Source organism: Colias croceus, chromosome 4 (genome assembly GCF_905220415.1).
Source record: "Colias croceus chromosome 4, ilColCroc2.1".
NCBI lineage: Eukaryota > Metazoa > Arthropoda > Insecta > Lepidoptera > Pieridae > Colias > Colias croceus.
Window position 1 is genome coordinate 4,655,359 of NC_059540.1, and position 24,196 is coordinate 4,679,554.

Here is a 24,196-nt window from a genome sequence, read left to right on the forward strand (position 1 = left end):
ATTTTTTCATTGTAGTACTTTTTAAAAATATAACATCTTAAGTACTAACTTATGTTCATTGGAATGTTAGTTTATAATAATTTGAAATTTACATTTAAACTTAATAGACGAATAAAGATCACTAAAAACTGATCTCAAAATTTAATCGTATTGCTTTTTTCATTGTGAACCACGCATTTTATTAACTTGAGGTTAAAATATTGGGCCTTTTTTACTGAATATAATATAAAAGGATTATAAATTCTACACCTACAAGGCAATTTTAGGCATATTTCAATGTTATATATTTTTTTTATTAAGATATATATTCAAGTGAGATTATTGTTTAGAATTTTACAATTTCATTAACAAACATTACATTTCTCGGTAACATAATTTATCGCTTCTATGATAGATTATTTATATTATATACTTTATAATATGATGTAAGAAACAACATAAGCAGAAACTAACATAATATATTTAACATTTTGAATTTTTTGTAAGTGTTGTTACTAACTAGTTTTCTTTAATGATGGTAGAAGGCAACTTTTGGGAATTACACATTTTTAAATGTCTATCTGTACATAGACATGGAAAAATTATTAGTTTTTTATTTGTTTTAGTATTAATAAACTTTTATGAGAATTTTCAAATGGCATCATACATTTTTAGAACATAAAGAAAAATATAATGTGAATTCCCAGAGATTTTTCTATATTTATCAAATTTTACATTTGACATTCATATTATAGAACACAAACACTAAGTTTCATTACAGCTATGAGAAGGATTTCAGCCGATCCCTTTGTCTCAATGCTTCTGCATGGTTGATGTTAATTGTTGAAGAATTCCTCCAAGGGTGCATTTACATCAAACGAACATAGAGCTAGAGCAAGAGCATTCTTTCGTGATCGTTTAAATTTTAGTGTAAAGAAATATTCGTATTCAGTGTTTTCATATTAAGAACAACGAAAGAATGCTATACGCCTGTTTACACTAAAATAATTTGACATAGTGGGGTGAGAATGAGCATTCATTCGTTTGATGTAAATGCAACCGTTATGATGACAAAGAATGTTCATATGAAACTTCCTAATGGTACCCAGAAACTGTTATGGCTATAGACAATAATATAACTGGATCCATAGACACAGCTATGAGACGGATTGCAGCTGATCTCTGTGTCTCAATGCTTCGGCATGATTGCAGTTTGCTTGTTGAAGAACTCATCTATAGATTCCTCAGCGGTGATAACCAGAAAATGTTAGTGTTATAGACCATCATGTCTATTATAGATCTTTTATATATAATCCACAAATAGCTATGATACAGATTGCAGCCGATCCCTTTGTCTCAATGCTTCGAGCTGCGGCATGATTGATGTTTGTTTGTTGAAGAATTCCTCCAACGATGCTTCAGCAAGCATGGTGGCCAGGAACTGTTCCAGGGTTATGGACCAGCTGTCTGTGGGGTCTATTTCTGCTGATGGGGAACGAGGTGGTTCAGATTCTGTTGTGTTGCCGTTGGGGTCCGGCTGGAAATTTGAGGTTATGATTATTGATTTGTTAACGGATAGTGAATTAGCTTAGAATATGATTGTTGGATAATGTATTGTAAAATTGATTATTTATAAAATATGTGAACGATGTGATAAAAGATCTGATTTTGATGGAGAGACAATAAAGACGAGAAGTCCCAAGACAGTCAAAATTCCCGTTTTGCTGTCTGATAAAGTTGAATATTTTATAGATTAAAGATTTGGCTTGCGTAAAATTTTCAAAATGCATTAATTTAATGCTGTTAATCATAAAACATTTAGGGAAATACACTTTTTTAAGAAAAAAAATATTTTTAAACTCACTTCTACAGCCGATGGTTGGGCAGCGGCGGCCATGTACAAGCTGTCCTGAGACATTTCGCGGCCCAGATTCGGCCGATGATTCCATTCGCCCAATTGTAGAAGTAAAGTACCTGCAAAGAAATATTTTGCATTAAACAGTATTAAATTAATGTAATGGCTCTTAGCGTAGTTATATTATGTGGAATGCTTCACGTAATGTTGAACTAATGCGGGGTCAAAATGTTACCAATAACAATGTCTGATAAATTAACTTGAACGCCGCGCTTACTCCGAAACATACACGATTAGTCCGCATGCGTACTGGCGCTGTATATTTTGGAGCGCTATTCTTACTTACTTCATTACAAAGTATTTGCGCAGATTGGAAGAACTTTGTAAAAAAGTTATTTCCAAACTATACGTGATTAGTTTCACACCGTTGCGTACTGGCCTTGTATAGAATGGAAATACGTGCGAAAGACATACTTGCCCGCGGGTTAAACGCACATCTATTATACGATGTTATAAACTAACCAGCCCTAGCGGTCGCCTCGTAGAGCGGCGCGGAGTGCTGCGTGAGGTCGTGCAGCGCGGCCAGCAGGCGCAGGAAGTGCGCGCGCGGCAACCGCGGAGCGCCGCGCGGCACGACCGCCCCGCTCGGCGGCGCGGGGGAGACTGGCGTGCACGCGGCCGAGTTGCTCGATAGACCCCATAGTGCGCATGCGCGCACGCACTCCGCTGATTGGCATTCTGTACATACACATTATAATACATTAGTCTACACTAATATTATAAAGAGGAAAACTTTGTTTGTTTGATTGTAATGAATAGGCTCATAAACTACTGGACCGATTTTAAAAATTCTTTCACCATTCGAAAGCTGCATTAGCCACGAGTAATATAGACTATATATTATCACGCTAAGACCAACAGGAGCGGAGCCACGCGGCTGAAACCGCGCGGCACAGCTAGTATACAATAAACAAGTAGACTTATAATCATACTGAGAAATTGTCCAAAACAAAACTCTGCCTACGCTTGTATTAGGCAGAGTTTTCTAATGCGGTAGACTTTGAACATTACTGCCACGAAATAGGGTGTCAATTTCAATTAATGTAGCTTGGACACTTTTGAGAACCTTTTAAAAGGCGATTGTGAGTCTTATTATGTGAGTTAAATATGTACAAAAATAATAAAATTATAATGGATTATCATCTGTCCCTAGTCATATCTTGTTTGCGCACATGGGCTTTCTCACTAATTTATTAAGTACGAACATCTATTCGACAGATTAATATTCGTTCAACTTATATATAATAAAAAAATATTGATCTTTAACTAGAACTATGAATTAAAAAGCAACAATTGAAATAACATTACAGACCTGCTTGACTACAAGTGCTGTCCGATGACTTATCCAAATGATTCACATCATTTACTTCGCTTATTGACCGCTGCAACGGCGGCTCTGGTGTGGATGGATTTTCGACACTGAAATTATATTTATTTAAACATGTTAATAAATAAAAAAAAACGACGTGTGGCACTCGGGGACTGCCGCCGTAAAGCTATTCAAGCCACACCTCCACCCGTCGGAGTGGTGAGCGTGAGGTTTTTCGTTACGGAATTTCTCGATTCGGTCCCCGCGCTCGAGGCCCGCGATAGAAGCTATCCAATAGTTTAAAACAGTTTTCTTTTTCTATTCCATTGTCGTGAGTTTGAAGTCATTTGCAGCTATTATCTGTATAGATTAAATCACATAATATGATCTTTAATTATTTTTTTTTTACATTCTACTAAGATTATAAATGCCAAACTTTTTGTCCCGAAAATCCCAAAGGAACGAGAACTAAACGGGTTTTTCTTTGAAAACGAATTTATGCGAGAGCAGCGGCGGCGCGAACAGAGCAATCTCGCCCTTATTGCTATCTGCTACCGATATAATATATACTACTAGCTTTCCGCCTGCGGCTTCGCCCGCTTTTTCAAAGAAAAATTCGCATAGTTCCCGTTCCCGTGGGATTTCCTGGATAAAACCTAGCCTATATTACTCGTGGATAATGTAGCTTTCAAATGGTGAAAGAATTTATAAAATCGGTCCAGTAGTTTATGAGCCTATTCATTACAATCAAACAAACAAAGTTTTCCACTTTATAATATTAGTGTAGATATCAAAGAAGGATATATCGCGTCCGCAGCCAGCTTCTCGCCGGTGTCGGTAAATCGACGAGAGACATACTTGCCAAAGCAATGTCAATAATGCTTACGTATCAAAGAAGGATATCACGTCCGCGGCTTGTTTCTCGCCGATGTCATGCTAAAGCAATCTAGCTCTTATTGCTTACATATCAAAGAAGGATATCGCGCCGCGGCCAGCTACTCCCCGGTGTAATGTCAAAGCCATATCTACCTAATTGCTTACGTATTAAAGACCGATATCGTGTTCACGTCAGCTCCTCTGCCAATGGAATCTAGCTCTCAATGCTTACGTATCAAAGAAGGATATCGCGTCCGCGGCCAGTTCCTCGCCGTTGTCGTGCCAAAGCAATATCTACCTAATTGCTTACGTATTAAAGACCGATATCGTGTTCACGGTCAGCTCCTCTGCCAATGGAATCTAGCTCTCAATGCTTACGTATCAAAGAAGGATATCGCGTCCGCGGCCAGTTCCTCGCCGTTGTCGTGCCAAAGCAATATCTACCTAATTGCTTACGTATTAAAGACCGATATCGTGTTCACGGTCAGCTCCTCTGCCAATGCAATCTAGCTCTTATTGCTTACGTGTCAAAGAAGGATATAGCGTCCGCAGCCAGCTCCTCGCCAGTATCAGTGAAGCGTGAAGGTCGCAGGTCAAGCGGAGACAGCAACGGTGGTGCGTGTGCACAGTACAGCGCCCGGAGACGACGCTGAGAGTCAGCGCGCGTGCTGAGACCGACGCCCACGCTGAGACCGCGCGCGCTGACCAGCCCGTCGTCGTCGTGGTCCATTAGCTGGGGAGGTGAAATTCAAATTTAGAATTCGAATCAATAACAGTGGAATCCGTTTATAATGACATTGAAGGGGAATATCAAACACGTCATAATAAACGGACGTCATACAAAGCATTTTGTAGAAAATAAACAATCTCCTGTGTTTGTTAGTATTTAATACAGAGAAACAAAATAGATATGCCTACACATTGAGACTCAAAACAAACAAAAAAAAAGTGATGTCGGATATCACAATTTTCCCAAACTGAAATAAGTGTTGAAAGTTTAAAGAATTCATTTCGGTCAGTATAACCGGACATTCATTAAAAATTGGTCACAATAAACGATATGTCACATTAACGAAGTCATTTTATCCGACTTTTATTAATAATTTTATATGAAAAGTGAAAACCAAACTTTGCTGTGTAATACGTCATAATAAGCGGTTGGTCAATATAACCGGAGTCATAATAAAAGGATTCTACTGTATTATGATTTATTGTTCGTAATACAGCGTGCACAACCGCAAGCGCGTGCGTATAGTTCGACGCGTCGTCGTGATTGTTGAGAAAAAGATCATGTCTTGATTTTCAATGTAAATTGGAATGTGTATTCGACTGATATAATATAATCATTTATTACAGAGAATCTAATCGCAGACGCGCGCGCTCTTAAACTCGTCGTCTTTGTGATCCATTAGCTAGCGGTAAGATGATAAGATGAACAAAATTCTAATGTAATCAATTTAAGTGTCGTTGAAATTGTTTCATAATAAAATCGAGTTAAATTATAAAATTTATTTTGCAGAATATAATATTAACTACAGGAAGCGATAATCTCATGATCGATGTTTTTTCTTCGATAAATAAAATTTAAATAAACGTTAAAATCTGCGCGTTTCTTTCGTTTCATACCTTAAATATCCTTGCTGTGATGGCTTCCGCGTAATCTCCTTTAGCCCAAGGCGAAAGAGCTGTATAAATGGTTCTGAATTGTCCGTAGTCGAGACGGTAGGCTTCGTATGGTGCTTCTAGTCGTTCGGACGGCACACGCTTGGCCCAGAAGAGTTCTTCGCGAATTATGCTCAATAATTCCTGTAAAATAATAATAGTAACAATGAAATGTAACAATACGGAAGAAGTTTTCTTTTTAGTAAGGATTGATTATATAATTTTCAGTATAAGATTTTTTTCTTAAGTACTAATAGCATATTCAAATGTATAGACGGAGACAAGTTACTTTTACGGTTCCGTAACTACTCCATAATTACTAAACTCAAACTGAAAGATTTATTTATTCAATAAGTCTTCTTCTAGAAGCACTTTTGAATAGTCATAAGACTTACATACTTACAACTTGTTGGGCTCACAAGAGCTTGTCCTGCCAAACTTTCAAGGCATTCCTCTCCGAACATAAATAGAGATATAAAAGAGACCAAAAAATAATAAAAATCTCTATACTTGCAACTCCTGCTGCAGTTCCCTAAGAATATTTTTCTCCTGGACTATGATTAACGCCGTTAGTACACCGACGCATTCGCGTGCGGCAGCGAATCTCTGTGAAACTACTGCGTAGCGAAATATCTGCGGAACGTTACACAACAATGTTTTCGCAATTCGCAGTTTCTTGCGAAACAATACTGACAAGGACGCAACTATTTCATCTTTGTGCTAGAGTGAGACATATCATATGCGAAATCCTGCCACACTACTGATAGATTTTTCGTTGTTTCGCTGCCCCACGCAAACGGTGTACTAAAGGCGTAAAAGCTTAAAATTTTCCATACTTGCAACTCATTGGGCTCCAAGAGCCTGTCCTGCTGCAGTTCCCTAAGAATATTCTTCTCCTGGACTATCAAAAGCTTAAAAATTTCCATACTTGCAACTCATTGGGCTCCAAGAGCCTGTCCTGCTGCAGCGCCCTGAGGGTGTTCTTCTCCAGGCTGTCCTCCAACTGCCGCACCACTCGCAGACGATGCTTCAACCGCAAGTGTTCTATACATTCACTGCTGACATTCGCACCATACATGCGGTACGATTGGTACACTAGATCTTGGATTTTTATCGTCTGTGAAATTATTTATTGGTTAAATTGTGTTTTTCAAAGGATGTAAAGAAAAGTAGAGAAGTTTCCTTGGTAAATTAAAATTAATTATAATAGGTTGCCATTGCGGCCATATCAAGTATCAACCGACAAAGGTAAGTTTGCAGGAAATATCTATAAGCACATTAAAGTACTTTTATTATAAAAAAGGCCCAAAAAAGTTAAAAAAAAAAATGTGCGTGTAAGTACTAGTGTACACACGTAAGAAGTGAAACTTCTTTATGACCTTATTTTTCAAAAAATAATTTACTATATAAATTTACAGAAATACGTCGAATCACTCGTGGTAGTGATAAGAAAAAGATGGCGCGTAACGGAAAAATGTCACGCGTAACGAAACAATGTTGCACAAAATTTTTTTCCAACCCCGATAAAGAAGTTTCACTTCAAAAAAGTCTTTCGCTCTATCACATCTGAATCATAGTAGAATACTAACAAACCAAAGTAATTCAGAGATTTTAGAGAGTAGGAATGGATTACCTTCTGTGCCGTTCGTGGTTCAGTAGACAGCGCCATAGCCTCATCATTGTATATACCTTCCAAATATTCACTAAGTATTTGCATCGCTTGACCGTCTTCTGTGCATTTCAAGAGTTTATCTTTATTTACATCCAATATAGTTAACGTCACCTGTAGTTAATTGCATTGATTTAACGACCTAATTTTAGCACTATATGTGTTGGGCACATTTCATGTAATAATTTTAACACTATAGGAGAGAAGACGTTTGCGTAGTTGGTAGTGACTAGTGACTAGTAAGTTAGGCCATAATTTTTTTCAAATTTTTGTAACAGTTCAAAAATTCATGGTCAAAATTTTTTTGGTCATTTATTTCCTATATATTTTTCCCAATTTCTTTAGAAGCCACAATGACATTCCTTTTATATTGTTGAAATGTTATTTGTGTAACTTTATTGTTTTAAGTTGCTATCTTACCTGAAAAATAACCTTAGCACCATCATAAAAGAAGCAGTCCATCACATTAACAGCACACTCGTACGGCATCACACTGATGAATAGAGTGAGGAACCAAGATAGGGATATCATCTTCATCATTCCCAGCTCATCCAATTTTGCGTGCAAATCCGGGAGCTGGGACTTAGTTAGCTCTTCTAGGACCCCTTGATCCACCTGTGGTATACTTATTTGTAAATTTTATGTTAATTTGAACTTATGTTTTAAATGAATTGAAATATTTAAAAAAAATAAAACAAATCTTCAATTTCAAAATATGTGTTTAACAATTTACATAGAGTTGATAGATAAACAGAATATTATATCCATAAAAAAATGCAGGAATGATCATTAGTTCCATTTTTACATTTTAATTTTTCATTACGTATAATTATCTAGATGTTTAATATCGCGTAGAATTTAAATGACAATAAAAACCCAATTTTTCAAAAAAAAAATCTTATTTATTTATAGAAAGAAACACTTACCAAAGCACCAACAACTCTTGTATTATAATAATCAGGTAACAGAGTTTCGCATATAGTAGCGAGCAACCAAAACGCCTGTTCTTCAGGACAGTATATGAGCAGGACAGAAGCCACAATGTTCATCGCTTGGCAGTAACCGATTGTGGGGTTCTTTAGTGCGTATGCGCAGAGGACACGACGTAATGCTGATATACCTGGAAAATATATTATTTTTTGGTAAGGAATTTATAAACATCATTAATTGTTCAGTATTCTAAGTAAAAAATAAAAATGAACACAAAATATTGTACTCCTACGGTGTTAATAAACTAAGTTTCAAATTCAGTATATTACATAATTCAAATAACCTAGTTTGTCATGGATTTTTATCAGAAAAGTGAAGTATTTCTATCTCCAGGCCTGTTTGACATATTCATCCATCCAAAATCTTCCAGTTTTTCTGCAAGCCGGACCATTATACCGAGGAAGATATTAACAAATCTTTATTTTTCCCCATTATAACACAAATTACGCATACAATAAAACTTACCAACATCATTCTGAAAAGCTGGGTGTTCTGGCAGTGACCTATGCAGATCCCTTTCAATCTCATCATTCGCCTGATTCTTAGAAGACAGGGCTTCCTTCACCAGTCTCTCATAAAGTCCCTTGTTCTGGACCTTTTGCAGGATGGAACCGGAGAACACACTCCACAGTTCACCTCGTAGGGATTCCGGTATACCCTTGACTACCAGTTCACTGCCTTCCACGGTGCGGTACATGCTCACACCACGTCCTACTTCCGCCATGTGGTCTTCCCATTGCTTTTCCTGTGGACAATTAAGATATTTTTTGTTTAATGAAATAAAAAGTGCACACACTTCATTTAACTAAATACCAAAAATGGTATGTATTGTCACAGGCACATAAAAATTATTTCATAGTTATATTAAAATCCTTCCAATAAGAACATTTTTTTTGTTTTTTTTTGTTATTATTTTATTTTTTTTATTTTATTTTAAACACTTTATTGTGCTGCCAACATAACAAAAGTAGGTACAATAGAACTTAAACTAGTACAAACAACACAGAGGGCGGCCTTATTACTAATAAGTAATCTCTTCCAGGCAACCAACAGATTGTGTGAAAAACAATATTACTACAGCGGAGGTAGGTAAAAAAATAAACATAAATAGATGATATTAAAAATACATAAAATACACACTAAAATAAGATATAATATACCATACCAAAAGATATATACAATATATACATAATAATAATTATAATGCTATAAATAAAATAAATATAATAATATATTAATACATCATATAAATATAAACATAATATACTATAAAATATACTACAATTATACAAAAAAACTATATCGATTCAAACGCAAGATTTAAAAAGTGGTCACGTATGAGGCTCTTAAATTTAGACAGAGTTTGAGCTTGCCTTATGGGTATGGGTAAGGAATTCCATAGGTTAATGGCCGTAATAGTAAAAGAATCACCATAAAAGCGCGTGCGATGGAAAGGTGTGCACAGGACAAGCCTATCCACTGAACGAAGGGAATAGCTTTCACAGTGCAGGAAGTCAAATTTATTTTTAAGGTATGAAGGAGTCTTAGGGTCAAACAGGACACGATAAAGTAACTGCAAGTAATGCACATTCCGGCGAAAGCGGACTGGGAGCCACTTGAGCTTCATGCGGAAGGAAGAGACATGGTCGTATTTGCGAAGACCAAATACAAACCGGATACCATAGTTCTGGAGGCGCTCAAGTTTTTCTATCTGCTCGACTGATAAATCAGGAAAGCAAGCATCAGCGTAGTCAATAATAGGAAGGAGAAGGGACTGTGCTAGCATAACTTTGGTCGATATGGGTAAGAAATTACGAAGACGCCGCAATGAACTGGAAGCAGCATAAAATTTCCGACTCAGTTCCTGAATGTGATGCGACCAAGATAGTGTCTGATCCAGGTAGACACCTAAATTTTTGACGTGCTCGCTATATGGTATGATTTCTCCCCGAATCTGTACAGAAGGCAGTATACCCCAATCAACCTCCGATATTTGGTAGGGACTACCGATAACGATGACCTGACTTTTCGACGGATTGATTTTTAGGCCAAATTGATCACACCATGTTACTATGTTGGTTAGTTCGTTGTTGATGGAATGAACTGCGTTAGGTAGGTTATCAGGGGTTGATTGCGTGTAGATCTGTAAATCGTCGGCAAACATATGGTAGGGAGAAGTTAATTGAGATGTGAGATTGTTAATAAATATGGCAAATAGGAGAGGTGACAAGACGCCACCCTGTGGCACACCGGCGGGTACTGCACACCAAGATGAATGTTTATCATCCATCAGGATACGCTGCCGCCGGTCGCCCAGGTAACTTTGAAACCAGTTAAGAACTGTCGAAGAAAAGTTAAGAAGTCGTAGCAAACTCAGAAGGATGTTGTGATTTACTGTGTTAAAAGCATTGCTAAAATCTAAGAGAGTGAGAACAGTGAGTTGCTTGTTGTCCATACCATAGCGAATGTCATCGGTAACTTTAACCAGGGCTGTCGTCGTACTATGACCGGGACGAAAGCCTGACTGATAAGGACTAAGGATGTTATTAGTGTTAAGGAAACTACTAAGCTGGGAGTGGATAAGACGCTCGAGTACTTTAGAAAGGAATGGTAAGATGGAGATAGGACGAAAATCAGGTAAACTTAAAGGATTCGATTTTTTGGGCATGGGAATGACATGAGCGTCCTTCCAGGAACTAGGAAAAGAACCGGAGGTGACTGAAAAATTAAGGATATGTGTTATGACGGGAATAATGATATCAAGGATAGGGATGATCATATTACGACTGATATGGTCAGTACCAATGGCATTCGATGATATGGACAGGATTGTCTTCTTAACTTCATCTACAGAACTTTTCTTGAAAATAAACGGGGGAAAATCAGGAGTAGAAATGGTAGAAAGATTTTTAACAGTAGAGGCAAGTTGTACATTATGATTAAGAATAGACGAAGAAGCAAAGTGTGAATTTAAATTATCGATATTAATGTTACAAGAAGAAAAGGTGTGGGAGGCTTTACCAACTCCTAGAGATTTTAAAAATTTCCAAATTTTAACAGGGTCGCCGTTCTCGACCGTCTTATGGATATGGCGTCTTTGTGCATCCCTACACAATACGTTGCAACGGTTACGGATATTTTTATATTTGACCTGTACCTCAGCAGTTTTAGCAGTCTTCAATTTAGACTTGGCACGATGTTTTTTATTTAGAAGCGATTTAAGTTCTGGAGAAAGCCAGGGTGCGGGTGTGTGCTTTTTCTTCACAGGTCTTAATGGTGCGTGTTTATCATATAAAGCAAGCATGACATCGTTAAATACGCTCACTTTTAAGTCCATGGTGTCTGCATCATAAACTGCCTGCCAATCACACTCAGAAGCATCCAGTCGAAGTTGATCGTAATCCATACCGGCAAAATTACGCAGCAGGATAGAGGAAGGTTTGAACTTAGGTGGGCGGAGTTTGTAGGATAAGTAGATCAGGTCGTGATAGGAAAAAGCATCAGCAGAACACTGCCTATGCTTGGATACGGAAAGAGGGGAGGAGACAATGATAAGATCAAGAAGGGATGGGCAGCAGCCAGGAGAGAAATGAGTAGGATTAAGTGGGAGTAATTGGAGGTTGTGTGAACAAAGGAGAGAGCATAATTTTTTACTACGGTGGTCATCTTTGAGTAGACATGTATTGAAGTCACCCATAAAAATTATGTGATCATATTCAGGAGTTAGGTCATCGAGGAGATTCTCAAAGGAAGGGAAGTAATTATTGGTCAGGGAAGGGCTATAGAAAACACCAAGGAGAATTTTGGAGTTAGGTAGTAGGACTTCGATGAGGAGATGTTCAGTGGTGTTATTAGGAGGGGGCTGAGAGGAAGATCGAATCAACTTAAACGGGATGTAAGACCGAAGATAAATCGCGACTCCACCACCGCCTTTGCCAATACGATCATTGCGGATAAGGTTAAATCCAGGAAGGGAATAATTGGCTGAAGGAAGGGAAGGCTTTAGCCATGATTCGGAGATCAGGATAGCATGGATATTATTTTCTACGAATGATGCAAGCATGTCAGGAAAGTGGGCCGGAATACTCTGTGCATTAATGTGAGTCACGTTAAAATTTTTATGGGCATCATTAAACAAGGAAGAGAGGACAAGGTCGAGAGGAGAGGAAGCACTATGAAAGCTATTCTCATCGCTGTTTAAAGGATCAGAACTAAAATCGTGATACTCAGAACTTACGTTTGACATTATATATAAAAGTAATAATAAATTACTTATAAATATTAATAATATACAAATAATATATATATAAAGTAAAACAAATATACCGATAATGATAATAATAAATGAATAAGTTAGTACTATATACCTAGTACCGTCCGGAATTTAACTATAGAAAATAAAAGTATAGTTTTACACAAAACATCAAAAGCAATTATTACAATTTAAATTTTGTTACTGGTGCAAATAAAGTATTCATTTATTCAATTTAATTTTGGATAACATTAAATTACATATTACTTTCAAAAAATTACCCACCTTTTTCTGCTGTATCTGCTTGATGGACGACGTCTGGTGCGTCTTGAACAGCGTCATGAGCGGCGGTTGCGGGGTCCACTCCCCCTCCTCCCGCCCCCCCACAGCCTTCACCCCCTTCTCCCTGCACATTTCACTGTCATTCGGTACATTTAAAAGGGGGCTATTGAGGTAACTAGAGCTATTCCCGAAATTTGTTAGTCGTGGTGATGAGTTAGTTCCCTCGTGATGATCGAAGATAAAACATGTAGATAGAAAGCTATAACTCCAAATGCAAAGTGGTTAGTGGTTAATTTAAACAATTGCTTATAAGTCAGTTATAGCTAAAGCCAACAAAAATAACAATGAAAAATTACAATTTTATTAATAGATCCTTCAATTTAGGAGAAATCCAATTATGTATCAAATTTATAATTCTAATTTAATACAATTTTATACATTATACAATGTGACTATGGCAATACTTTTAAAAATATGTTTATATATCTAGCATTTTTGTACATGCAACATTTATCAATATTACAGACATGCTAATCTAGCTAGTTTCGAATACTTACTTTGGTAACTTAGCAAGCAGCTCCGATATTTTGTGTACGAGGAAGTCTCGGTCCGTAATATTACCAAATAGAAAGCTGGTGTGGTACGACGTGGTGATGAGTATGCTCCCAGATTCTGAACCACCAATCCCACCAGAATCCGCTTTCTCAACTTGGTATACATTCCGTAGTGGTATCGTTACTCGCACTAAGTTTGATACCTGTTAATAATATTGTTTTTTTTATTAATATGTTTCTTAATATTTTTTTAATTTGAAGATGATGTTTTTTAATATAATGCTTATTATCTTTGATATTAAAAATTATTAAGTGTGGTTTAATTGTTTTCAATATTAAAAAATTATAAGGTCCTCCATTTATTTTTTTGTGTATTTATACAAATATGTAATAGTTTTTTAATTGAATTTTGATGAAACAATATGATCACCTGGTTTTTTAAAGAGATCTATTACATCAAATCTAAATTCATTAGTCAGGATGTATAAACAAAGATTTTATTAATTTCCGTCTATGTATACTTTTAAGATAAGTTTTTTTCTCTATTTTTTTGAAAGATAAACTATATCCACCTGCTTATAAGATATTGTAATCTTTGATATATCATGGAATTAGTTTTTTCTTAGAAGCATAAAGATTGTCGGAAAGATAAAATTAAGAAACCGTTAATTATCATTATCAATACTTTATCTCACTTTGGTCAAGATAAACTTTTAAAGATAGATCACCTGAAAGACAGGATTCGAATCCCGCTTCGGATCAAAGAAAATATTTGTAAAGTATTTGAACGCTGTAAAACTAAATGAAGTCGGTTAGGTAATAATAAATATCAAATTCAACGTACGCGACTATCGAAGCAAATGAAATTCTGCGACAAGTACAGTCGTCCCCAATTATGACGTTTATTGTAAGGAGTCCATAGAGTACATTCTTCCGTCCCATCCAACTTTTCCGTTTGAGGCAATCGGAATCGTAAAGTATATAAATTCGATTGCTTCCTTGCATCTAAGTCCCGTTTTAAAAATGAAGCTTTCTTTGGTACGTTTTTGCTGAGTTTCGTTAGTAATTCCTTGTCTATATTAAAACTGCCAGACTTATCATCTATTAACCTAAAATATTACATAATATGTGTTGTAGTAAATGGATACAGTGTTTCTTATCAAATGTGTTTATTAGACTCATTTGCATGTTCGGATCGTGATGTATCGATCATTAACGCTAATTGGTAGAAATAACAGAAATAAACTGTAATAATGGACAACAATAGAACTGGATATAATAAAATTGAAATAATTTCTTTTTAAAAATAAATAAATTAGTTGTTCCCAATTTACGCCTTACGGTCATGCTTAATACAACTCTTTCTAGTTGATTGTTTGCTACTTTTTTAATCTATTTCATTATTTATGCAAACTGTAAACTACTTATTACCTAGTAATTTGTCAAGTTATTCATTCACACAATACTTGCATTTCATAGCTAACTTATAAACAGAAATATGAATAAAAAGTAAATAATTTATTACTGTTTCATCGCAATATTAGCCAATTGTTGCATCAGAGCGAATGTTTCGTTTTTCTTCAAAAACATCGTGAAATGATGCTCTCCATCTCTTGTAACTACTTTTATCGAGTCGGGAAAAAGAAGGCTGTTGGTTTTTGCTAGTTCCGTGACATCCGCCCATCGTATTTTCAAGGTTGTATTCCGACCAAATATGTATGAATAGAAACACATGTAATGCACTGAGAGATACATCCAACCCTGTCTTGGCATTTTCCCTTTCCAATAGCTGAAAGTTAAGATATCAGAATAAATATTGTGTATTTCTAGCAATAGCATAAATTTGAGACGAGACATTGTATCTGTTTGCATATACACTTAGGCAAATATCCAATATTGTACACAATAACATTAATATCTATACTAATCTATCCTAATACTAGCGGTCCGCCCCGGCTTCGCCCGTGGTACATGTTTACGTTTTCTCTACATAAGATCCATCCTCGTACTTCTAGAAATATAATAAAAAAAGAATTATCGAAATCGGTTCAGCCGTTCTCGAGTTATGCGCTTACCAACACATTTTGCGATTCATTTTTATATATAAGATTATAAAGAGGAAAGGTTTCAGGTTTGTATGTATGTATGTATGGTTTTCATGCATAAACTACTGAACCGATTATAATGAAATTTAGCACACATATAGAGGGTAACTTGGATTAACACATAGGATAGGTTTTATCTCGGAAATCACACGGGAACGGGAACTATGCGGGTCTTTCCTTTACGACCGCAGGCGAAGACGCGGGCGTAAAGCTTGTTCAACAATAAAACAAGTAGTAAAAGTTCTTTATTCGCGGGTAATAGGTTCCGTAAATATGCCGCGAATAGAGAAACCGTGAATAAGGAATGGTAATTTGTATGGGGTTAAAGGGAATACGTTCCTAGGCGACGAAATAAATAAGCAAAAACATAAAGAAATCAGTTTAAATTCAAGTTTTTTATACATATTTATAATTACCATTTAATTAGGCAATGGCTTGGCACTTTTTACTTGTTTTTTTTTTTTAGTCAACATTATAAATTAGTTGTTCGTATTCGTAGTCGCAGGCGTTTACTAAGGATAACGAATGATTTTTTTATTAGGTAAATACATATATGTATGTACCGATGCAGCGATTCGATCCGCGAATAAAGAATTTAATGCCGCGAATATAGGATTTATGTCGCATTTTTTTCATCCGCGAATAGTGAAGCCGCGAATGAAGGAAGCGCGAATAAGGAGCTTTTACTGTATTTAAAATATATAGATATTTCTTGTTGTATAAGACTTTGAAAACTAAAATCCAATATAAGTAAAATGGCATGGTGTTTTTAACATACATATTTCTATATATAAAATGTCAGGCAATATTCATTGTTTTTTTGTTAAAATTATTACAAACTAATTTATAAACTAAGGTTTGTGTGTATTACCGAGTGAATATAAATTCTTTTTACAACATTGAAATTTTAGATTTTATAAACCAAACATGTATTAATTTGCTATTTATTAGACTCAGCTCATAAATATTATAATAAACGAAAGCTGATATTAACGACAGTCATGACATGAATTTAAACAGTTATTGCTTGTGAATCAGTAAGATGATTCATTATATTTAATTATGTTTAGAACATATTATATAAACAATACCCATCTAATATTACTGTGTCATATTAACAGATATAAATAGGATTGTCTAGATACAACACTGACTATAATATAAGTAAAAATAACAAATTTGGTTAACATTCTCAGCATTTTCATTAGGCTCCGAACTTACAAAAAATTATAAATAACTAGCTTTCCGCCTGAGGCTTCGCCCGCGTTTTCAAAGAAAAACCTGCAAAGTTCCCGTTCCCGTGGGTTTTCCTGGATAAAATCTAGCCTATGTTACTTGTGGATAATGTAGCTTTCGAATGGTGAAAGATTTTTTAAAATCGGTCCAGTAGTTTATGAGCCTATTCATTACAATCAAACAAACAAACAAACAAAGTTTTCCTCTTTATAATATTAGTGTAGATAATAAGTTAAACTTTAGGGACTTATTTAAAAATTATAATGGTTACATTAGACATAGAAAATCGAGTCTACTTTTTATTTAACACCACATGATAAGTGGCAAATTAAATATACCTAATTGTTATTATTGTCAATACCAACGTTATATTACATTTTAGAATATCTGTGATTTTTAAGTTAGATAAATAAAATATCTTATTAATGTTTTATGTATGTCATGATCTGCAAGTTTCTAAAATTCTAAGGAATTGTCTTATTTTATTATTCAAACATCAACATAGTAATAACTTAAGTGTTAATTAATTAAACTAATTAAGATCTTAAAATATTCATATTATGATAAATAACATTACCTGCAGGAGTAGTAGCACACAAGTTTTTCATCTTTTGGCATTCCAAATCTTTGGTGAAAGTCATAATCCACATTTTTATAGTTAATTGTGTCTTCATCTAAAAATAAATTAGAATTTTTGTTCAAATTAAGTGTGATTACGATTTTAAAAGGTATTTGAAAAGAGTTAGAAATTACCTTCAGTAAAGTTGTCCTGTTCAGTAGCAATTATAGAATTGATTTTACAACAAACAAATTCTGTAACTTCTTCTTCAGTATCAAATGAGTGGAGGGTCGGACAAACATTCTCAAATAACCATTGCCAGTCTTGTTTTATTTCTTGTTCCGTTAATGCTGTTGCTATCACTGGAAATTAAAATATCTCAGAATACTCTAATATAGTCAAAATTTAGCAAATATATAATATATATTATGTATACACATAGTATGTGTAGACCAATATATGATGATCATAACAAATATTCCTAAGAGATTTTTTGGAATATGTTTTATTTGTCTGATCAGCTGTTATTCACAGTTTATAAAAATTTACTTCTTTACCATAATAAATTTCAGAATTTGGCGTCTGGTGTAATATCCTGTACGGGGCTGGTTTAGTATCTCGTACACTATCTAAAGTACCCACTAGAAGTGAAGATAGGCCTTTAGATTTGCCGTGTCCTTTTCTCCTTTGCAGCACAAAATATAACGATGTCTCATCACAATCCCTAGGAGAGAAAAAGTGGTATATAAAGTACGTCTTTTGATCGCAACAAAACAAGGTAGGTATTCACAATAAAACGCAAAAGATAAGCTGTTTATTTAATCGAAAAGTTAATTACCACAGTGCACTTTTAATAAAAACCTCTTGAGGTTTAACCCACATGTTTACAAGCTCACAATTAAAGGTATATTAAAACTGTTTTCTTATTTATTAGAACAATCCAACCATCTTCAATCACCACAAGTAAACATTATTTAAATAGCAGTTCAGCAATATAAACATACAGTGAAAGCAAAGATGTAAGAACCAAGCAAAGACAATTTTTTCATTCCCTGATGATAGTCTGACATTGACACAATTGGCAGAATAATTGCCTATAATAAAAAATCTAAAGACATGAGTAAAAAAAATAAAATCATCTTCAGGATGTGGAGCGAGGGATGTGTTAGTTAAAGAAACAATGTGGCTTCAAACGATTAATAAAGCAATATGATTGGTTCTTTACAAACTCATTCCTCGTTACGCATCCTCGCATATCTCTGATGGAAACACAGGCTAAAGCGCTTCATGATGAAGATTTTAGAACCATACCATTAGCTACTAGAAGCTTAGATTCTATTAAGACGTATTCTGTGACCATACCCTAGCCTGTGTATCTCCGCGTTAGGTAGGTATTAAAAACATAACTACAGGCGAGGGCCATTGTTCAAGAGCCAATCTGGCCAAGGCTGCCGCAAGCGAAAGAAGTCACACACGCGCGTGCTATTTGTTCGACCACGTTCAACTTTCTGGATGGACACAAAACAAAAAAAAGCAAAAACATATTGTGCAGTATTTAATTGTTTAAATACGGATCGTGAATGTGATCGAAATTTAACTTTTTTTTGGTTGCCCAAAGACGCTGACAGGTAAAATCTACTTCGATTGGATAACATTATGTTCCTATTTGATCAAAATTGGTTAAGAAACATAGTAGAATGTCCTGCCTACCCTCTTAGTGAGGTGGTGTGATTTTATGCCTATGTGTTATTCTGAGTCTTCAGCTATACACATACAAAATTTTATCGTAATCGGTTCAGTAGCTTCGCTTTCGCCTTTATAATATTAGTATATTTCAAAAGAGATCATCAGATATAGTAATAAATTAATTTATTAGTGAGGTAACAATGATACAATTTCTATATTTCGTCCGAAACACAATTTTTACACATACCTACGCAATCCTAGTCCGCGGCTCTTTCAATACGTCTAACCACATACCTATAACCCTTATTAAAACGCTGGGAGCTATACTTCCCACGTCTCAGATTGTGGTAAATCGTGTTTTATTTTTATATGCTTAAACCTAATGCAGTGTAATATTTATCTACGCAATCTTAACATTTCAGAGAACTTTTTTTCATGGAAAAACTTTTCAGAGAATTATTACATGTCATGGTAAACACAAGTCAAAGTCCGGTGACGTGATTTTGCCACCGAAAACGGCCGTTATTTTTTAGTTTTTTGTGAAGTGCTGAAAAAAAATTAGATAAGTAGATTTGAGTTTTAGCTATGTAAACTAGACTATATTACGGTTGCGTGAAACGTAAAAATATGCCCAGAATCTTTCGTTTAGTTTATACCTTGGTAGAGTCGATTGAAATTAAGTCTATAAGTGGGAAGATATCATCCCAGTGTTCTTCACTGCACACGACATTTGGAAATTCTATATATAAAATCCGTGTGTCTAAATAATCTTTTTTAGTTGGTTTAAGCAACTTATTTCTTATTATTCATTATTTCCTGATCAGATAATTAGACATCTTAACTCAATACATTATTATTTACCTATTGCTTTTATTTTGTTTTAGAAAAATGCCTTGTTTATGTTGAAGTCAATCATTTTTCAATACCCGAATTCTTCCCTTAGTAAAAGAAACTTGCATTCATGAGTACTTTCAACTGCTTTATTAAAAAATATGATCTATATAATTTTTTACGATAATATTTAATTCACAAGTGGAGTCAGGGCAACTAGTTAGTGTTTGAAAATATTGGTGTCATACTAGGACACTGGGAGCTATAGTTCCCACCTTTCCAACCTTTTTACAAGAGAGAACAGATGACGGGATATATACTTCCCACTAAAAAAAGGTTACTTCCCCCCCACTAACCCCTCTTTTGTGTGCATTTTTTAAATCTACGACCCAAAATTACCCAGGAACGTATCTTACTTTTTTGTTAACTCCTCCACAGGCTCGCGTTTGAATAAGGGATAACTTATTATGAACCGTTGTCGCTTGAATTAAGACCTATATTCTAGACACAATTCCTACACAGAAATAACATAGCTTGGTAACTATTTGTGACTTAACTATTGGTAACAGAATTTTTTATATTAGTTCAGTAGATCCATCCATAAACTTGCTAAATTCACAATCTTAATAAATTATTAACCTCTGTATAGAACTAGTACCTATAGAAAATAGTTCTATTGAAACATTAGCACAGAATACATAATAGTAGCTAAACGCTACAGAACGGACACTCTCCGCCTCCCGCCAAAATTAAACACTTACCTCACCCCGCACGATCAGACATGTTATGGTACCCACTAAGAGCAATTAACCTATAGAGTTCTTATATTAAGACAGAACAAAATACATATTTTCTAATCTACTTACTCTTAGTCAAAAACAGCATAAGCCAGATTGAGATAGCGATAGAGTATCTGCACTGTCTTCAAACGTAGCGCGCCGGCAGTCAGTTTGTTTTCCAACCAGCTGGTGGGCTCAGTGCGTCAAGTGTTTTTAACGAAATATTTAGAAAATATAAAGTGTACAGTGTTTCTTTTTATTTGTCAGTGTGCTTAAATAACTATTGTATGTTTAGCAACCGGCTATCACTAGTCGAATGGGAGTTTTGGATAAAAACAATGTAAAAATATCTTTCCATCGGTAAGTGATTTTCAGCAAATTGATAAATATTTATGTTTTAAACCTATTTGAAGGTTTTATCAAGCGCTTTTTTGTAATTTTATGTTGTAACTGTAACATTTACCCACTTTATGGGGTTGTGGAATATAAAATAATGAAATAATTTTTAAAAAACGTCACAATAATATCACGTTTGGCATTTTGTTTACCAAATTACCACCGTAGTGTTGTAACACATCTAGCGTATATTATCGATTTATGACAAAAAATCTATTTCATATTAACGTTGATTTATTTATTTTGTTTCATAAATCAGATTTATATGTAGTTGTTGTTGCAAATAATAGATGTAAATTTTTTACCGCAGGAAAATAAAACATACCACGTGGTTGTTTTATTTGCCCTATGTGTTTTAGTTTTCGTTTGTTGTTTATTAATTTCTCTTTCAGATTATTAATAAATTCATTTTGTTTTAGATTTCCAGAGCTAAATAAAAAATGGGTATAAAACGTGAGACATGAGTTGATTGGACGCCGCCACAATTTGCAATATTGTGTTCACTGCATTTCGAGCCTACGTGTTATCAAGATGGATACTCTAGAAGAATTGTGCAATCTTACGCTTACGTTTTTTTTTTGTTCCTGTAGATAATAAATACATTTGATTAAAGAGAGTGAATTTTTATTTTGAAATTTTTTACACATAAGTTACCTACTTTAAATGTGTAACTATGTGAAAATTAAACGGTTGATTAAATGACAGTTCTCATAGATGAGAAACTACTATTGAAATACATACTTAATATACATGCGTTTTCAAAGAAAAACCCGCATAGTTCCCATTCCTGTTGGATTTACGGGATCAAAAGTAATTTTTCCAAATTTCATTGTAATCGGTTTAGTAGTATTCGCGTGAAAGAGTAACAAACATCCATCCTCACAAACTTTCGATTTATTAGTAGGATGTTAGGAAAATGTTTTCATTAAGACTGTCCTTTTATTAACTTGTTAAAATGCTGCATGATTCCTTCATGCTGACTGTGCCTTTCTCCTCACTCCTTTAACTTTATCATCATTTCCTTCTTTATTTTAAATTACATTTCAAGTTTTAAAATTTCTTTTATAATGTACTAACTTTCCGCCCGCGTTTTTAAAGAAAATCCTGCACAGTTCCCGTTCACGTGGGATTTCCGGGATAAAACCTAACCTATGTGTGTATGTACAAAATTTCATTGTAATCGGTTCCGCAGTGAAAGAGTAACATCCCTTCTCACATAATTTCGCATTTATTATATACGTAGGATTAAACAAATAATGTATTCAACTGAAATTAATTATAAGTTTTGTTTTTTTATTATTTATTATTTCACGAAACCGTAAATGCAAAATACATTCACGATTTTATCGATTGAAGCACATCCCATCACTATCACCTTCTATCTATCTAAATACGTACCTATAGTAAAAATGGTGCCATGACTATGTTGAAACGTAGCTTGTTGTCTATAGCTGTCTCATTCTTTCATACGACGTTTTCTTTAGATAGAGAGAAACAAATATATGTAAATTGTATACGCTCGATACAAGTACTCTATAGGTTAATTGCTCTTAGGGTACCCATTTCCCCGCAAGGACGATACCTGTGGACGATACCAACGACGTCTTTAGACGAAACGCAACGAAGATTGACAACATTAATCAAATTGACTTAAAGCAATTTTATTATTTTGGATTTGTGATTATCGTTTTTCGTAGAAAATGGTTAGATATTGTGCTGTTTACGGATGTATTTCATCAGAAAAACGCGAATTTTTTTTTACGCTAGTCACAAATGTGCCAACCATAAAGAGTTTACACACACATTTGCAGTCTCTACAGTGTGACTGTCAAAACTATAATTTTGTATGGAGTGTCCGGGGTGTGACATTAGTAAAAATTTGTCGTTTGCAATTTTAAATAACAGAATAAAGGAATTTATTAGTATTGACAAAACATATAGTAATCATTAAAAAAAAGCAAAGTACATAGGTGCATAATATATACACAAAAAGTTAAATTTATGTTTTATTCTTGTTTTATTTATTACATGTTAGAGATAGTATGTTATTTTAAAAGTTTCTAATGGTGCTTTTCCTTTTCAGCATTTCTTCTCTGTGTCTCAGCCCAACTCCTTTTATTTTCTTCAGAATTAACAATATCGTGTATATGTGAAATTAAATAAAAGGAAATAACGATGGCCGGAGGATAATACATCCAAATAATATTGTATTTGAGGTAATAAAATATTGGGAATTGAGCTATTTTAGCAGAGAACGTATATGGAAATTTCATGTGTCTTCCTGATTTCCTGAAAACAGTAATTTATTTTATATGTAGATAAAAATTTAAAATAGTTAAATTATAGTTAAGTACTTATAGCTTTATCAAATGAAGTAAATATTATTTTACCCAGCTATTACTCCACTTTCGCGACATGCATGTTCAACTTTTTCATAAAATGCTCGTAAAATATGTGGAAACATTTCTATCTACACCGGTATCTTTATTTTATGAAAGTTTTGGTCCTTTTTATTGAATCCGTTTCTGTAACAATTTGATGAGATGCCATAGAGATAAAAAATTTATAAACTTATTCACAAAATCAACAAAAAGTTTCGAAATACATACATCAACAAAAAAGGTTTTGATTTTTTTTTATAACATTTATTACTTACCACTTACCTAATTATAGGCCGGGAGATACTGACACAAAATTTTGGGTCATTTGTAACAGAATAGCGGTTCTACAGGGGTCTTAATACGCAATGTCAAAAATCAAAATGATGGTCAGAACGCTGGTACCACAGGACCAATCGCGTGGGCGTTAGTCGAACTCGTCGGATAAATTACGAGTGTCAAACTATTTGTAACATAAAAATTTTAGAATTTACCAGAATTTACCGATAGCCCCTGATAGCCCATAAAAAAGAAGTCAGCGGTAGTGTCATGCCACTTTTCCGGTGTGACTTATAGCCCGCCATACCGATTACCGACGCGGACGTGAATGCGTTGATTAAAAAAAAAAACAATTCAACCATTTTTACCAAGCTAATTTTTGCACAGGTAATCATCGTCCTGCAGCCATGTATGAAAATCGCCATGCCATACTAATTTTCAGGCAGTTCCAAATGGTCG

General features: G+C 34.7%; 1 protein-coding gene across 3 annotated transcripts; it reads right to left on the reverse strand.

The window, feature by feature from the left end:
* Positions 1 to 742: 742 nt before the first annotated feature.
* LOC123691177 (TBC1 domain family member 9) lies at positions 743 to 18,465 on the reverse strand. Of its 3 annotated transcripts, none has more exons than XM_045635458.1 (19): positions 18,227 to 18,465; positions 17,946 to 18,112; positions 17,583 to 17,750; positions 17,407 to 17,503; positions 15,014 to 15,277; positions 14,333 to 14,597; positions 13,492 to 13,691; positions 12,938 to 13,058; positions 8,866 to 9,145; positions 8,337 to 8,530; positions 7,831 to 8,025; positions 7,375 to 7,524; positions 6,670 to 6,858; positions 5,706 to 5,885; positions 4,604 to 4,812; positions 3,207 to 3,313; positions 2,357 to 2,572; positions 1,844 to 1,953; positions 743 to 1,516 (listed from the first exon to the last, which is right to left on the reverse strand). In XM_045635458.1, the coding sequence occupies exons 1-19, from the start codon at positions 18,268 to 18,270 to the stop codon at positions 1,304 to 1,306; spliced, it is 3,369 nt and encodes a 1,122-aa protein (XP_045491414.1). In that variant the 5' UTR covers positions 18,271 to 18,465; the 3' UTR covers positions 743 to 1,303. The 3 variants fall into 3 exon arrangements, with proteins under 3 accessions (XP_045491414.1, XP_045491413.1, XP_045491412.1); XM_045635457.1 differs by having other exon boundaries at positions 12,938 to 13,070; XM_045635456.1 differs by having other exon boundaries at positions 12,938 to 13,115.
* Between the last annotated feature and the right edge of the window lie 5,731 nt (positions 18,466 to 24,196).